Source organism: Neovison vison, chromosome 6 (genome assembly GCF_020171115.1).
Source record: "Neovison vison isolate M4711 chromosome 6, ASM_NN_V1, whole genome shotgun sequence".
Lineage (NCBI taxonomy): Eukaryota > Metazoa > Chordata > Mammalia > Carnivora > Mustelidae > Neogale > Neogale vison.
This window is the reverse complement of record NC_058096.1, coordinates 218982273-218999620: the sequence shown is the minus strand read 5'-3', so window position 1 is coordinate 218999620 and position 17348 is coordinate 218982273. Positions and strand designations below refer to the sequence as shown.

The 17348-nt window shown below is 55.6% G+C and overlaps 1 protein-coding gene across 1 annotated transcript in view; it reads left to right on the top strand.

Annotated features, from left to right (window-relative positions):
• Nucleotides 1-17147, top strand: part of ELAVL1 (ELAV like RNA binding protein 1) — a 40289-nt gene extending 23142 nt beyond the window's left edge. Inside the window, exons 4-6 of the mRNA XM_044254361.1 lie at nt 4234-4387; nt 9073-9298; nt 11975-17147. Coding sequence (XP_044110296.1) covers nt 4234-4387; nt 9073-9298; nt 11975-12299 — 705 coding nt within the window. The 3' untranslated portion in view covers nt 12300-17147. The remainder of the gene's footprint in view (nt 1-4233; nt 4388-9072; nt 9299-11974) is intronic.
• The last annotated feature ends 201 nt before the right edge of the window (nt 17148-17348 follow it).

Here is a 17348-nt window from a genome sequence, read left to right as displayed (position 1 = left end):
GCCTCCCAGGTCAAACCTCGGGGTGGCCCTGAGAGCCCGTGCTCCCTCCTGCTAGGGAAGTCTTGGAGCCTGGCTGTTGGCCGCGCACATTCAGTTCGGAGGGCGGTGATCTGTTGCTTCTGCTGAACTGTTCGTGATACGGGTTATTCCGTGGTTTATTCATCCCCAAACCCACAAAACACTCCTCAGCTGACTTCCTGGGCCTGCCTACATGTAGGGCCTGTCGCGTGCTCCCTGAGGACAGGAGCGCGGCCCACGTAACCCTATGGCTAGCTCTGACTCCCAGAGGGGCCTTTCCCTGTGGGGGCTGGTGAAGGAAATCACGTGTCACGGCCTCTCCACGCACCGGGTGACTTTGGTTCCTCTCCGCCAGCTCTGGATTGTTTATTCTCAGCCCAAAGCTCCCAGTCTGTTAGGAATTCTCTCCTGCATTTAGAAAATCTTTGCAGATGCCAGGAGAGCAGACAGTTACTCGGGTGCAGAACACTCATCGTTACACAACCAGTACATTCCAGGGGCCACGTCCTCTGCCTGGTGCTGGGTTCCATGGCCTACAGCTGCCCTCAGATAGCCCGCTTGTTAACAAAGATGTTAAGTCCAAGACCACTACGTGACTGTACCTGGGATGGCCTTCTCGCAGCTTGGGAAGCAGAGAGGTTCCCTCAGGAAAGTCAGAGTTGAGATCTGGGACACGAGGAGTTGGGGTAAAGAAGGCCAGGGTGAGGACAAGGGGTACTTAGGCAGAGGTGTCTTCAGGGGCTAAAGTGTGCCACTTGTGGTGGGGCACAAGGCAAGGGTGGCCATGCTGGGGGATACTCAAGGGCCAGCATGTTTTGGGAACTACAAGTTTTCCCCAAGGTTGAAGCCCCACTCTCACCACGAAATCTGGATCTTTCCAAAGGCCCCCCAGACTCTGAGGTCCCGCACCCCGCGGCCCACCTGGATGTGCCCTGGACCTCAGCAGCGTTCAGTCCATCCTCTTTGGTTCGAATGTCATTCCTCGATCCAAGTAGGGAGTGAGGAGTCTCCCTGCCCCTGTGTCCTGTGCCAGCAGCGCAGGCAACTGCCGTGAGCGTGGGCCAGGCCCTTCCGTACCTTGTCTCTGTTATCCTCACCACAGCCTGGGAGAGGTGATCCCCAATTTAGGCTTGAAGCTGATGTTTCGAGTAATGATAGGTCTCCCAAGGTCATAGAGGTAGAGAGGGGCAAAGCCAGGGTTTGAAACCAGGGCTGTGGCTCGGGGCACTTAACACCACCGCCAGGCTGCTTCCCTGCGCAGCGCGGGAGGTAACCACCGGGACCCGGAACGGTCTGACTGACGAGCTGCGAGCAGAGCGCAGGAGACGGCGGCGTAGGCAGGCATCGCTCGCAGGAACAGCAGCTGCTTCTGGGTCCTCGCTCAGCGACTGCTCCCTGCCTGCTTGTGGTCCGCGGGTGACCGTGCGCGGTGCTGGCGATACCACAGCAAACATGAAAGTTCCACCCTCTTAGGGTATCGTACACCATTAAATAAGTGAGACATGGACTTCGTCAGATCGGGGTCCCTGCCGGGGAGGAAGATCCCTGGGGGCTGGGACTGGCTGTGGGTGGAGCGGCTCCCTGGCCAGCCGGGTGCCCCGGAGCAGTGGAATCGGTCCTCAGGGCTGCCGCAGCAAAGCACCACAGATGGTGTTTGTGGGGCTCAGGGCGTCACCCAACTGACACTTGTTCTCATGGTCCCAGACGCCGTAGGTCCGAGATCAAGGTGTGGCCAGGTTGGTTCCTTCCGAGGCCGTGAGGGAGAATCTGTCCCAGGCTCTCCCCTGGCTTGGGGGTCACTAGCCATGCCTGGCGTTCCTGGGCTCCCAGAAGCCTCACCCGGACGTCTCCCTTCACCTTCACATGGCGTTCTCCCTGTGGGCGTCTCTGGCCACTCTCCCCCGTTTTTCCGAGGACACAGTTACTGGATTTGCAGCCCACCCTGCGCCAGTGTGACTTCATCATGAATGACCTCCGTGACCATCCTCTTTCCCAGTGAGGTCACATTCTGCAGCACTGGGGACTGGGATTGCAACATATGACTATGAGGGAGGACGCAGTTCAGCCCTAGGAAGGTTTCTGGACAACGTGACAGGAAAAGACCTGCTTGCAGCAAAGCAGCCTGTGATGCCAAGAGCTTAGGAAAGAGGTTGTGGATCTCGTGTTGTGATGCCTACCGGGTGCCAGGTGCTCTGGTGCAGTCTCCTTGGCTGCTGCTCTGACTTTGAACTTGATGGTGGTTGAAGGGAAGGAAAGCTGCAGTGGTCTTGAAGATCCCGTTGTTGGAAGGCGTCGAAGCGCATTTGGCCGTAACCGGCATCTTCGCTCCGGTGCTTTATCAGCGACGGTCACAGTCCTTACCAGCCTCGGCGCTGCTTCGCCAGTGCCGGGCTCTCGGTCTAGGGATGCTCTTCCCCACCATGTCCTTCACTGAAAGCCGAGGGCGGACCCCAGCTGCAGCCCTGTCCAGACAAATCTGCAGAGGAGCAGACAGGACGGTTCTGAGAGGCACTGCCTGTGGGCCCCGCCCAGGCAGGCCTGTCTTCCCCCTTCAGCCTTCGTGCCCGAAACAGCGCCCCTGCCTGGGGCCGTTGGTGAAATGGGGCAGCCGGCTGGCGAGGCCCGAGCGGGGTGGGTTCTGCAGGCTGCTTGATGCAGACCCGCCACGTCTGGGCCCAGATGTGTGAGAGCGTCGAGGAGTGTGACCAAGCCCCAGCGGACTGGCCAGCCACCGCCTCAGTGGAGAAGGGTGTCGGGGAAGTCCCCGCACGCCAGGGCGGCCTGGATCTCAGGGGACAATGCCATGTCTGCCCCAGGCCTTGGGTGCGTCACCGAGTGCCCACAGTGTTCCTCCATTGTAGGCCTAACCACGGTATCGGGCCTGGACCCAGCACGGGGGAGCTGGCGGGGAACGTGCGGCTTGGGCAACACTACTGCTTGGGGGCCGCCTGCCCCTGATGGGACCTGGTGTCCCGGGGTGTGCTTCCAGTCAGGGCCACTTACTTGTCTTCCACTCTTTTCTGATGTCCAGGCTCTGCGGGAGGAAGCCGGGCTCTGACCGCACCCAGTTTCTCTTTCCTTCTGCATTGCCCACTGGACTGCTTCCTGTCTGCTGGCAGGCGTTGCGCCTGTCGTCCCCTGTTAGGGCATGGCGTGGTTCGGAGTCCGCAAGCGCAGGAATGCAGGGGGACTTGTGTGCTTGCCACGAGGAGCCACACTCGGCCCCTCCTGGCAGGCCTGAGCGTTGTGGGGGGAGGACACCTGTTGTCCGTGGCCTTGTGCTGCCCGGTGACCCCCAAGAGCTTGTGTCTTCTCCTGGGTTACGGTTTCAGGCTCCTCGTCTGCTCAGCTCTGTGACCCTCCCGCGTGATTTGGCACGGGTCCGAGCCCCCCACCCTTCCAGAGCCCCCTTCCCTGCCGCTGCCTCGTCTCCCAGCCTCCTGACTCGGTTCTGACTCCACTGGGTGCGATCGAGTCCTTTCCCTTCAGGCCTCCCGTTTGCAGAGGGGGCCTGGCGCAGTTGCTCCTTCCCCCGTGGCCTCAGTCCCATCTCTCCTCCTGGCCAGCCACAGCCGTGGCCCTGACCCTGAGCTGGGAAAGCACGAAGGCCGGCCGGCCGCGGAAGCCTCCCCGCTCCAGGGCGCACACGTGCCGTTTTATGGACGCTGCTGTGGAAGTTTCTTGCTGGCTTTTTTCAGTTTTACAAAAACGAAGGCCCAAAAAGCGTGGAGTCCTTTCGTATGGAGCACTCGAGTGTTGGACGGCGGGTTCCCCCAGCAGCCCTGGGTCCCCTCTGGGCGCCACTGGCAAGTTTGCCTCAGGGAGGTGGGCGGCACCCAGCTCCAGAGCCGCTGCCCTCCGGGCCCCTCTGGGTCCCGTGTCTGGCCTGCGCGCTGCCGGAGCGGGGAGGCCACGGTGGGAGGAGAGATAGCAGGGGTTGAGCAGTCCCCTGCCGCCAGCTGCGGGCCCTCAGTCCCTTGGCTTTGAGAACTCGGACTATGTCTGCCTCGCCGTGGGGTGTAAAGTCCAGGCTAGGCGCTGTCCGGCTCGCCGCTCGGCCCAGGTGAGCTGCTCGCCTGCATCGCCGCAGGTGACAAGTGTCGGCATGGTTTCTCACGGGACAGGTGGCTCTTTGCCGCCTGAAAAGTTAACCCCCTCCCTCGATGCTTTGGCCACACGCCTGCCCTAACCCCAGAAAGTGGTTTTGTTTTCAAGGTGTCGTACGCTCGCCCGAGCTCAGAGGTCATCAAAGACGCCAACCTGTACATCAGTGGGCTCCCGCGGACCATGACCCAGAAGGACGTGGAGGACATGTTCTCTCGGTTCGGGCGAATCATCAACTCCCGAGTCCTTGTGGATCAGACCACAGGTACAGTGGGCGGCCCGGATGCGGGCTGAGGTTTTCCTGCAGCGGGGGCGAGAGTTTCCAGGAGGACAGGTCGCTGTCTGAGTTTCAGCGGCAGAATAGTTATTCCCCCAGGGAGGACAGACTCCAAACGAGAAGACCTTGGCTTTTGTTTTACGAGGCTGGGAAGGTAAAAGTGGTAGCAGAGCCGCCCCCGTGTCCGGCCGGCATGTTATGGTGAAAACACCAAGAGATCCCGGCACCTTCCCTCAAGCATCCAAATGTCCCGGCCTGGCTCGTGAGTGGGTGAGAAAGGCCCCCGGTCAGCCGTTCGCCGCTGCTGCTCTCGCAGGCGCGCGGTGTGCGTGCGGGATGGTCTTCCCGCATGATGCAGACGCCCCGCCTCTCACTGGCCCGAAGCCCCAGGGTGGCTGCTTCTGAGGAGCCGGTCTCCAGTCCCTTTGGTCTGGATGCCCCTGCCCCTCGGGTGGCACATTCAAAGCTCAGATTGCTTAAGGCGGTAAATTCCCCTCCCTGGCCATCCTGGCCCTTTCACCAGCCCCTCCTAGGTCGTCTCAGCCCGGGAGCTGAGCAGCTCGGGCTCCGGGCTTCACAGGAGGCAGTGAGGCACAGCTGCGCTGAGGAACCCCCGCGCCCGGGAGCAGCCCTGTGCGGGAGGCTGGTGCCGGCCCTGACCGTGCGGCCTAGAGACAGGGGTCAGGACGTCAGTTGCCGGCCCTGGGCCTGGCTCTGCATGGGGAGCAGCGAGCTTGGGCCGCACCTGCTTTAGGACTCCTCGGTTCTATTCCCACCACGAGTGGGAACTGCTGACACACTGGCAAGGAAGACTTCTGCTCGTGGAGCCCCACGAAGCTGTTGCAATGCTCTGCGCTTGGTTTTCATGTTCTTCCAACGCAATGTGTTCGCCATCCTCTTGGCTGTGGTGTTACAGCAAACCCTGGGTAGTTTGGTCGCAGGAATTCCTCTAACTCGGAGGGGACCTCCCTTCCAAGAGACTGGCAGCGCCCCCAGGAGGCTGCAGAGCCGATCCCAGGGAGCAGGTGAGCTGGGCCTTCCTGGCCCATGGCCGGCGGGCGTGGAGGTGCACACACTTACCTGCGTCTCCCTGAGCTGTGTGCTTTGGGGTGGGTGGCCTTGCCACCTGCCCTCCCTCCCCCACCCCCTCTGTGGAAGCTCAGCTCTGTGTATGCTGGCCCCGCTGTCTGGGCCGAGGCCTGGCCTGGACAGGAGTGGCCAGCGAGAGTCCCCAAGGCCTGGAGGGGGAGGAGGGCCTTCTGGAGTGTGGCCCGCAGGTGCAGCTCGCCGGCGTTTCCCAGGAGCTCTGAGCAGCCCCGTGCCTGCTGCAGACACCTGCTCTGACGCCAGGCTCTGCTAGAGGGACCAGGATCACACCGCAGCCTCTGTTCTGCACCTTCGCCCTGGGGTGGGGGTGGGGGTGGGTTGGGGTCGGGTAGGGATCCCATCTACTCAGTATCAACCCCCTTGATTGCACCAGGATGGTTTCCTGTGGTCCCTGAAGCTCCCCTAACTAACCTTCAAGTGGCAGTTGGGAGAGATCAGCCAGTCGGCTGGCGGGTACGTGTATTTGTCCCCAGCCCCACCTGTGTGGGCCGCCCGGGGACCTGGATGGCGTGACCGTGCTACATTCTGTTCCCGTGGCCGTCCTCCTCCTGCCGCACGTCCTGCTGTGCCTCTGCTCATCTCCGTGCAGCCCAGCATGGCCGGAGTAGAGCCGGCTCTCCCCAAGAGCACCCCCGCCCCGGCCACTAGCTTTCCCAGGGGCTCCCGCCACCCCGATAGAGGTCACTTCTGCAGACCGTTGCCCACAGCCCTTTGTGGGGCCTCTGGTCTCCCATCCCTCTGTAAGGCTGCTGTCGCAGTGGGGGGTGGCGCCCCAGGATCGGAGGGCTCCCGACTTGGCCATGAGCTCAGTGTGGCATCCACGGGAGCTTCACGCTCCCACAGGCAATCCCGGGGAGCAGAGAACAGCGTGGCTGGATGGCTTGCGTGTCCGACGTGCCTCCTTGCGATGTCCTCGTAGCGTGGACGGCAGGGGGCAGCTCTCTTAAACTTCTTTGTTGACAGAACTTCATTTTAAAATCTCTTTTGCCTTCTTACCCAGTTTAATTGTGAACTTTATAGTTTACTCATCTGGAAATCATGCCATTCGGTGATCTCTGCCCTTGATTCTGAAAGCATAAAAGGGAAAAAACCACAGGGCCGGCTTCGAAAGGTGTTCGTTCCTCAGATCGTTCAGTAGGTTGGTTAGTTAGGTGGATGTTGCATCAGACCGCCGACCTTCTCTTCCTTGGGTTCTCTTCATTTCACCTGGGCGGTTCCCATTTGAAAGTCATTTTACAAAACCGAGCAGCAAAACCATACCCACACACACGCTTGCTCTCTGCTTAACGGCAGAGTCCCTCAACAGGCTCCCTCTCCGTAGAGTAGAGCCGGGAACGGGAGCCCTGAGGGCGGCTTTCTGCAGGAGCCGGCCAGGACGGCTACTGTCCGTGCTGCTCAAGAGTGAATGCAAACCATGTATGTTGAGTGTGTGGTTTTAGGTGTTCCTTCTGAACTGAAATTGGAAAACAAGCTCAGTGTCTAGAATTTTCTTGGTACACGTGTGAATTGCTGGGTTTGTTCTCAGTAATTCAGTGCCTCTGGCTGTGTGAATTTTTTGTTTGTTTGTTTTTAAAGATTTTATTTATTTGGCAGACAGAGATCACAAGCAGGCAGAGAGAGAAGCAGAGGGGGGGGGCGGAGGCAGACTCCCTGCCAAGCAGAGATCCCGATGCGGGGCTCGATCGCAGGACCCTGGGATCATGACCCAAGCCGAAGGCTGAGGCTTTAACCCACTGAGCCATCCAGGCACCCCTGGCTGTGTGAATTTTAAATTTATATTTCAACAATCATGGAGCCAAGGTGGAGGCAGTCGGGAGTCCACTAAGAGCAGCCGTGTGGCCCCCCCAAGGGTGCTGTGCTGGGGGGTGCCAGGAGGGGGGGTTTCCCAGTTGGGAGAGCTGGGGTTTGTGCTATTGGACTCCCCACGGAGAGTCTGCGGTGTGTAAAGCTGTAAACAAAGAAGCCGTGGCCTGAGGGTCCTTGGCTGCTGTCTGGCTGCTGAGGTGGGGCCCACGATGGTGCATCTGAGTCCGGCTGAGGCATGGGGTTCTAAGCCCAGAGTGGGTGACTGTGCCTCACAGTGCACTTGTCACTTCAGCATCCCACCTGGCATGTCTGAGTCTCTCTGTGCCCCTCTGCGGCCTTTGGGCCAGCAGGGGAGGCCCACAGCCTGTGCCTGTCGTGCGGCAGTTGGTGGGGCTCTGTGGGAAGTGGGAGCTGCCTGGGGGACACCTGGTGCGCTCACTTAGCTGGTGGCCCAAGGCCCTGGGCTGTCCTGCTTTAATAATTGCCATTCACTGTGTGCTGAAGGCATTTTTCTGGAGAAGAAAATGTGACTTCAGACAGGCTATGACTGGCAGTCGAGACAAGGGTGTCTGGGATAGGGCGTCTCCCACAGTCACCCCCACCACCACCCCAGAATATATCCATGACTCCCGCCGTGACGTCATACTCAGACTGGCCTTTGGCTGTCCTGTCTCCACTGCACTTGGACCTTCACACTTGACCCCTTTTTTTCTCCCCAGAGAAGGAGCTGGTCCTCTTCACGGCTCCACCTTCCCTCACCCCAGCCCCACCCCGTTCGTCAAGTTCTGCAGGGGACGGTTCCCACTCCTCCCGGGCCTAGAATGCAGCGGGATCAGGGTAGAGTGTGGCCGAGCCCCTTCTGCCCGGTTTGCAAGGTTTCACGCATGTGCCACAGCAGCCACTGCCTTCATAATTGGGCCTCGGAGCTCAGGCAGCCTGGATCCGGCCCACATTCTCACTCTGTAGAGAGATTAGGTTACAGCAGGGACCCCGGGCTGACTTCAGGAGGCTCAGTCTAGGTAGCAAGAGACAGTGCCTTCCCCAGGCAGCTGGAGGCTGGGGACAGGGGGTCCTGGGCCTTGCCACGCAGGAGCAGAACGGGTGTGGAGTGGGACCTTAGAATGGAACATCCAAAAGGTGAGTGAGCCGAGGGCAGGCGGAAAGGGCTGTTCGCTAGGACTCCATGCCCTCTGGGGATGACGGAAAAGGCCGAGCCGCCAGGGACTCTGTCGGGCCAGCTGGGAAGGCGACAGCCTGCAAAGGCCCGGCAGGACCATGGGACTGACCATCACTCCTTGTTCACGGCGACTGCTCCCGGGCCCTGCCGGCCGGAGCACAGGGAGAGTCCCTCAGACCCGACCCCGTTGCCCACCTGCCTGCTCCTTGGCCTGGCCGTGCGCTGCCGGTGGGCACCGGGCGCTGACGGGGCGATGGCGGGCGGCGTCCCTTCCGCCATGGCTTGTTCTGAAAAAGAGGTTTGAGTGAGAGAGCCGTGAGCAGGAGACCGTTCGGCAGAGACCGGAGCTGCTGCTGCAACTCAGAAGGAAGTCCGGAAGCTTCATCTTTTATCAGTCTGTGTTTTTTAAAAGTTCACTCATTCATTTCCCTATATAGGTTTTTAATTTTTGTTTGCCTCATGAAGATAGCGTCCGGTTTGAAGCACAGCAGCCTGACTGACTTGATTTTTTTTTTTTCTTTTCAGTTTGAAAAAATCATTGCCTTTTCCCTCCTAACTCCGTTTCTGTTGGTTTGTTGAAAAGGTTTGTCCAGAGGGGTTGCGTTTATCCGGTTTGACAAACGGTCGGAGGCAGAAGAGGCAATTACCAGTTTCAATGGTCATAAACCCCCAGGTTCCTCCGAGCCCATTACAGTGAAGTTTGCAGCCAACCCCAACCAGAACAAAAACGTGGCGCTGCTCTCCCAGCTGTACCACTCGCCCGCCAGACGGTTCGGAGGCCCCGTCCACCACCAGGCGCAGAGATTCAGGTGGGTCGGGAGGCGGCGCTCTCACGGGTGCAGCTCTGCCCCCCCGCGGCCCGCGGGGCCCGTGAGGCTGGTCGGAGCCCTGGCCCGTCCCCACGCCCCCGCCCCCACTGCAAGGTGTCTGTGCAGAAGGTTTCCATCCAAGTCTCCTGGGTTCCTTCTCCAGCCAGCCTGGGGAGCGGGGAGTGCAGGGCACTCCCGGGTATGGGGTCTGGTGCCCCGAGTGGGGCCGGGAGTGTACAAGTGGGAACACGCAGCCCCAGGCGTGCAGAGGGGAGAGCTGCCCTGCTCCCGGGCCTGCGGGGAGCCCTCGCTCATCCACCGCCCCAGGGCTTCGCTGGGGAGAAGCCCCGTCCCAGAGGCGAATGGTGTTCCGACATCCCTTCATCTTTCCAGATTGAAAGTGACCAGTCGCCAGGATCTGGTAGGACAGACAGTGAGAGTCAGCAGCTTGGGCTTGCAAGTCGGGTGTGTTTGCTTCTTAAGGAGCGGCAGTCCTGACGGCCGGGCCAGCAGCAGCGTGAGGGTTTATCTCGGGCAGGTTAGGGACCTTTTTCTGCGACTTTGCAGGTTTCCCATCTTTGTGTAGATCGGTGAGGTTGGGTACAACCTTGCTCGTCGGCGCAGAGGCCATTTGGGGAGGCACTGATTTTGACACCTGGTAATGCAGAGTTCTCGGCTTGGCTCAGGTTCCAGAGTGGGCCTTCCATCGCTGGCTTTTCTAGTTCAAGAACAAAAGCAGGGGAAGTGTCTTGGGGCGGAAGTGAGCTCCATCCATTTTTGAAGGTCAGGAACACAGTCCAATCAGGTGGGATGCGTGGACAGCCACGTGTAGCGGGTTCCGGCTCCCCGGGCAGCCAGGGATGGGTGCAGGAGGGGGAGGGGCTCTGGTAGCAGGAACGAGCAACAGCAAAGGAAGGGGGCCAGAGCAGCCGAAACTGCTGGCCAGGCAGGATGGGGATCCCTACAACCAGAGAGGTTCACAGCGAGAAGAGCCAGAGGGCAGCGAGGGTGGCCGGGGAGGCAGGAGGGAACACATGCCACCGGAAGACAGACTCAGCAAGTAAGAGGAAGAGAGGCCAGCGGAACGGAGAGTTCACAGTCCGTTCTCACAGCAGGAAAAGCCCCCAAATAAAGGAAGGTTCAGCTCTCCTTTGTATCATCAGAAAAGAATGGAAAGGTGGGTTTCATGGTGGTCAGGATGAAAGAAACCAGCTCCAGTGAGCCAGAGAAGAACCAATTAATGCTGATTAGTAGGACTGAGAACCTATGAAGTAAGACTTCAGGTTACTTTCAGTACAATAGGTACATGAGGTTCCGGTTAACCGGCATAACTCGGGCCCATATTTGATTTCCCACAAAACCGGGGGTTGGGGGGAATGAGGGTCCATTAAAAGTTTAAACGACTTTCCAGTTTTCATTGAAAACCACCGTGGCTTACTATCCCACAGATAACAAGGGTGCTTGTTCCTACCTCCGCTTCAGTGACATTGGGATCACTGTTCAGGCAGAGTCAAGTCCATTAACAAGCCACCTGAGTCATTTTAACCAACTTAGACATCCCGGTGTGAGCTGTTCACAAGTACTTTTGCAGATTCAGAGGCACGGCCAGTCCTGTATCTTGATTCTTCCAAACCCGCATCGGAAAAAATCTCTAGATAAGCAGGCCGTTCCCGGGGAGCCCATCACCCCAGTCTCGTGTCTGTCATAAGATTGATCTGTTGAGTGGTCCTTGAAAGCTCCTGCTCCCCCTGGGCCAGCACCACAGCCCAAAGCCCGATTCTGTCTCAGAGCAGGCCGTAACTTCCTGCACGGCGTGACCCCACAGATGCTGTGTCACACTTGGGTGTTCTTAAACCGACCCAGAGTCCATTTTTCTGAAACCTTCAAGGCCATATGGCTTCAGCAACAGTTTTATCATCTCCTTTATCCTGTTGTAGTGGCCACATGCTTGTAGAAGGCTTATCGTGTATGCAGTTGAAAGCATTGCTTTGGAAAGGGTCCCAGGGTGTTGGTCCAGCTGGGTGGACTTCTAGTTCACGGCCATCAGTTGGGCTCCTGGCCCTCCTGGGATGCTGTGAACCCGCAGCGGAAGGTGGCCTGGAGCCATGGGAAGGAATTCCCTGTGCCCTGCATTGGCCCTTCAAGGGTTGTGCTCCCCTGGCACCCCGCTGCCAGGGTGGTCAAGATGAGGGCAGGTACAGAATTTAGGTGGTGGGGGAAGGAAGAAAAAAATCCCCTGCTCCCACCGGCCAAACATACACATAGGCATAGGGTGTAAAGAGGGAGTTTTCCTCTCGGGAGATCTGCGGGTATGACAGCACCTAGGAGGACGTGGAGAAGCTTCCATCCTTTAAAACAAGGGAAGGCCGGGAATGACTAAACAGGACCTACCCACCCCCCAACCCCCGCCCCAGCGATGGTAGGGCTGAAGGGAGCGGCTGGTCACTGACAGGCCGTCACTCCAAGGGGAGCTGGTTGAGGCTCTGACGCTCTGCAGGTGGCAAGTGTCTCTCCTTGGGGCCAGCTCTCTGCAGAGCGGGGAGCAGTGCCCCCCGATACCAACTTCCCGTTCGTGACCCATGGGGGTGTGCCCGCCTTGCCCGCTGTGCCCCTGCCCCTGTGTCGCACACCAGCCCGCGTGACCTTGACCTGCATGCTGTGCTCTCTGTTTGCTAGGTTCTCCCCTATGGGTGTAGATCACATGAGTGGGCTTTCTGGTGTCAATGTCCCGGGCAACGCGTCTTCGGGCTGGTGCATCTTCATCTACAACCTCGGGCAGGACGCCGATGAGGGGATCCTCTGGCAGATGTTTGGCCCCTTTGGGGCAGTCACCAATGTGAAAGTGATTCGCGACTTCAACACCAACAAGTGCAAAGGCTTTGGCTTTGTGACCATGACAAACTATGAAGAAGCCGCCATGGCCATAGCGAGTCTGAACGGCTACCGCCTGGGGGACAAAATCTTACAGGTTTCCTTCAAAACCAACAAGTCCCACAAATAACTCGCTCATGCTTTTTTTTTTGTACGGAATAGATAATTCAGAGTGAAGAAGTTGAAACTTTTTTGTTAGTGTACAACTCATTTTGCGCCAATTTTCACAAGTGTTTGTCTTAGTCTAAATGAGAAGTGAAAAGGTTTTTATACTCCGGGATGCAACCGACATGTTCAAATGTTTGAAATCCCACAATGTTAGACCAATTTAAGTTTCTTAAGTTATTTCCTTTAAAATATATATTAAACAGAAATCTAAGTAGACTGCATTGACTAACCAGTCCCTCGGGACGGTGGTGACCCTGAAGCATGCTTTAACTTCTAAGACTGTCTAACACTCGTTTCATTCGGTGTCTCCACAAACTGGATATAAAAAAAAAAAAAAAAAAGAAAAAAAAAAGACATGACCTTTTAGTTTTAGTTTTCCAACTAAAGACGTTAGACAGATGCTGAGTGTGCGTTTTCTCAACCGCTTCAACATTTTAAGCGATTTCTGCTTTGGTTGACAGGAAATTGCTTTCCCCAGCAGGTGCCATTGCCACCTCCTGCTCACTCAGCCCCGGGGCTCTGCAGCGGGCCGTCCGCCGGGGGCTGCCACCGGGGAGGGGGTGGGCCACACGCCGGGCCGCGCCGGGCCCTCCAGAGAAGGACACGCACGGGTTTCGTAAGCCCAGGCGCCAGTGGGAACGGACCAAAGAGTTTCAGGGAAACTCCAGTATATTCCAGAGTCAGACCTAACTCCAGGCGCGCCTGAAGACGGGCTGCTCCTCTGACATCCCGGATTTCTGTGCACACATTGCATGCGTGGTGCCCCGCACACCGGGCACTGGTGTTCCCGGTCATTTCTCCACTTTCCAAGAGCAGTTCACACAGCTCGAATGCCTAAGATCGCTCTAGACTTTAAGAACACAGAAACATTTGAGCATTGTATTTCTCGCATCCCTTCTCGTGAGCGCTAGACTTGTTTCTATTTTAGTCGGATTTTGTTTTGAAACTTTGCTTTCGTATGAACACTCAGCAGAAAAGTACTTACTTCTTGCCAGTTATCTATTAACAAAAAAAAAAACAAAAAAAAACAAAAAAAAAAACCTTTGATTTGTAGTTTTAAAGATTAACCCTCCCAAGTTCTCTCCATAACTGCCTTGACATTTTGGGTTGTTCTGTTCTGTTAATTTTCTTTTGCTTTTTTGTGTTTTTTGTTTGTTTTTACTTTTGCATTTAAGACCATTAAATTTGATTTTGTTTTGCTCGAATTTTGTTTTGTTTTTTATTTTACCTTTTCTTTCTTTTTGGCTAGGTAAGGTCCAGACGGCCAGCATTCAGGGAGGATTTGTAAAAGATCTTAAGAAACAAAGACTTGCCTCGAGACAAAGCATTTACAGGTCTGTGACGTAGGTGTGTGCGGTCACAGACACCGTTTTTTAAAACGGGGGAGCCAGTAGGGAGAGTCCGAGAGAGAGCCTGAGAAGTAGCAGGGCCGGACCTCTAGGCAACTCCTCAGGAGTGTGATGTGACTTTGACAAATATCTAGTGTTTAGAGAGAATCGAAAACAGGAGAACTTAGTACCAGCAGTTTTTAGCCTTGACGTAAGACTAAAACACATAACAATAGGCAGTTTTAGTTGATCAATATCATGCAATTGTGGTATTATTTATCTCTATTTATCTACCTACCTACCTATTTATTTATTTATTTAAGTGGAAAAAGAAAAAAGAAAAGTGGGCACAGCCTTCTCCAGAGCAGGTCAGTGTTCTGAGAAGCCCCCGGACCACTTGAGGCTGCCTGTCCCAGCCCCGTATCCCTCAGACTTCGCCGAGGGGCTGCCAACTGCTTGCATTATCCTCCCCGACTTGAGATGTTGTGCTGTGTTCCCACAGAAGGGGCCAAGTTCATACCTGGAGGCCTTCTCATGAGTTGGCCATGTGCCATGGAGGACCCACCCACCCCCCACCCCCCGCCTCCAGCGGAAGTTTCCAGATACTGAGTCAAAGCCAGCTTACGTGCCGCCTCCTGGAACCCAGAGCCAAGGCCCGTTTGCCTGCTTTTGACACAGGAGAGGGTGCTCCCCTGCTCTGTCCGCCCCAGAGCCCTCCTCACCGCAGACCAGGATGTTTTCCTGGAAGAATATGCCTTTCAGCTTGTGCTCGCTTGGGCCAGCGTCTTCTCAGTGAAGATGAGATTCCCAGTTCTGAAAGCGACCCTTAGGTCTCTTCCTCGACACACATTCCTGCCCGCCCTCACTAGTGTTCCATGTCTTCCTCGGATTCTGTTGGAAGCCTAAGCCGTGAAACGATGGTGGGCCCAGAGCCAGCCCCGCCGCCCCTCCCCTCCCCTCCTGATTACTCTGATGCTCGCGTTGAGGAGAAGAGCCTTTGAAAGTTGCCTGAGCTTTCTGAGTTCAGTCAAATCCTCGTTTCTCCGGGCTCCACTCTGAACAGCCTTCTCGCCAAAACCCCAGTGCGTTTCTGTGGGAGCGCGAGTCCGCAGGTGTGTAGAAGGCTTTCCCTCTTGCTGTGCTACTTAACCCTGAAAAGCAACTGTCGCTCCCGGTGATGTATCAGGTGCTGGCCCTGTGTCCAAAAGGTTCATTTTCTCTTCTCCAGGCTTGTTTGCAAAAAGGAAGATCCCGTTTTTTAAAAGTCACGATCCAAAAGAAAACTGTTTTTTAAAAGTTTTTTACATAGGTCAATCATATTTGTATTTCGCAAAATGAGTGCTCTCCTTTTATTTGGGAATTTTGATGAAAAAAAAAAAGAATTAAAGAGTAGATAATGTTAATTTATCGAAAGTTTGGTTTGGTACATAAATACCAAAGAGGCTTTGACTGAATTTTCTTTTGGCGTAACTTCCCCTGATAGTCGTTTGCTAAGAAGCTCTAAATTTCTGAACCTGGTTCCGGTTGAATTATTAGTCACTTTCTACGCCTTGGCTCTGCCCTTCTTTAGTTTTCCATGGTAATACGCCAAGCTGTGGTTTTCTGCGCTAGCTGTGCCTCTGGTCGCACGTCCTGTGACTGGGACACCCCCTACCCCCCACCCCCGCCACCATCTTGCCGGAATAGCTGCGAGACGGGCTTTCTTAGCCTGTGGGCAGATGGTGCTGGGCAGGCTCTGCCTTCTTTGTTCCCTGAAGGTGAGTCCTTCCCTTGCCAAGGGCAGCTGCCTTAACCTGTGAGAGTCTGCACTTGGTGTTCATGCCGGAAACCCAGTGTCCAGGGCCAGACCCAAGCTGCTGTAGGGAGCTGGTGCTTTCTGAGCCGGCAGCTGGGGCGCGGGGAGGGGGGCGGGGGGCGGGTGGCTGTGGCCCCTGCTGGGTCAGACCAGGGGATGAATCTGTAGACGGTTACTGGCAATAACTCGTCCTGGTTTGCCTCCAAACTGGGGCCGTTGACCGACCCCAAGTCTGCTGTCGGCCTTGAAAATCAAAGTTAACATCGCCCAGCTGTTCCGTTTCACATCCGATTCAGCCTGGTTTTATTTCTCTGTGCTTTCTGCAGCCTTCCTGGGTTGGATGAGAGAGTAAGAATAAGCTGCCAAAGGTCTCTGTTCCCCAGCCACCGCCCTCCCCGAGCCCTCCCCCTGAAATCTCTGCCACCTTCCCAGGACCTCTGGCACCTCTGCGACCTGAGGCAGCTCCTCAGGAAGCACCTCCTGCTGTCCATCAGATTCCCAGGCCCGGCCCCCGGCCCACGTCGCCGGTGCTTTCTGTTGGCGGCGCTGACGATTGGCCCGCGCTGACCGTAGCAGTAGAACCCGAACCCCAGACCTCCGGCAGGGTGCACGCTTCCAAACCTTTTGATTTGCCTCTGACTTCTAATGATTGTATCGTATATTTTCCCACAGCCTTTTGGTGACCTAGTTTCCACTTTTCTGCTTGGTCATTAAAAAAAACAATTATTTGTATGTCACCGCAGGGACCTAAGTTAGGCTAAGCGACGGCTCGAGCAGCGGCTCTAAGTGGGCTCTGTGGCATTCCACCGGGAGAGAAGCCTTGTCCGTGGGTTGGGGCCACCTCGTTACCATGTACTGTTCCGTTTCCAGTGACTTGCTCTGGGGGGTGGGGGCGGGCGCTCGACCAGCTGGTTCCCGTGTTGTACAGTAGATGGGTAGTTTTGTATATTAGTGTGTTTTAAGTTATTGATTTGTTTTATATAAAATAATTTATTTTTCAGGTACCATTTTTCATTTTAACTTTGTTTTTACATGGGTTTGTTTTCAATAAAGTCTGACACTGCTGTCCAAAAGTCAACAATAAAATGAATCCCATTGTGTTCTTTGGAGGATGCTTATGTAACTAGCTCTTTTTTTATTATTTTCAGGGAAAAAAAAAAAAAAAGCCCTTCTCAGTTTTCCATCTCCCCATTTGCCTTTTTATCCTTGTGAATAAATGTTCTTTAGTGTTTTAGGAGGAAAAAAGCAAACCTAGATTTTGATAATCCAGAAGATTTCAGATTAATAAAGAAGCTTTGAAAGAAGACCATTTTTCAAAATTTTAGTGAAGTGTGAATATTTTTTGTCAATGGCTTTCTCAAAGAGAATGAAACTTTTGCACCATTTTCAGAGTTTTTATAGAGATGCCAAATTGATATATTTACATGTAATGGAAACATGAAAAAGTTTTATTAAACAATTGTTCATAGCTGTGTAGACATTTTAATTCAGTTTCCAAAGCTCTCAAAGCGTATTTTTGGAGTACGGAGTGATATGGGTTTGGGGTGTTACTTACGGTTCCAAATGACTCAATTGTCCAAATACTTAGATCTTTCCACAGGGATCAGGTTTGTGTTCAATGCTGTATGTTAACTCTTGACTGGAATTGTGTGATATTTTGGTAATAAATGAAGTGGGCTCATCGAGATGTGGGGGTGTAGGGCTCATGGTGTGTGACTATAAGCAGCCCCGCTGAGCACAGCGCCGCCCAGGGCCGCAGGTGACTCCCTCCTGGCTAGGTGAGCGACAGCTGCCTTCTGCCCGCCTGTCCCCTGTGTGCCCAGCCACAGAGTGCACTGGGACAGCCCAGTCCCGGGGTGTAGAGGGGGAGGCCCCCTCCCACCCCCAC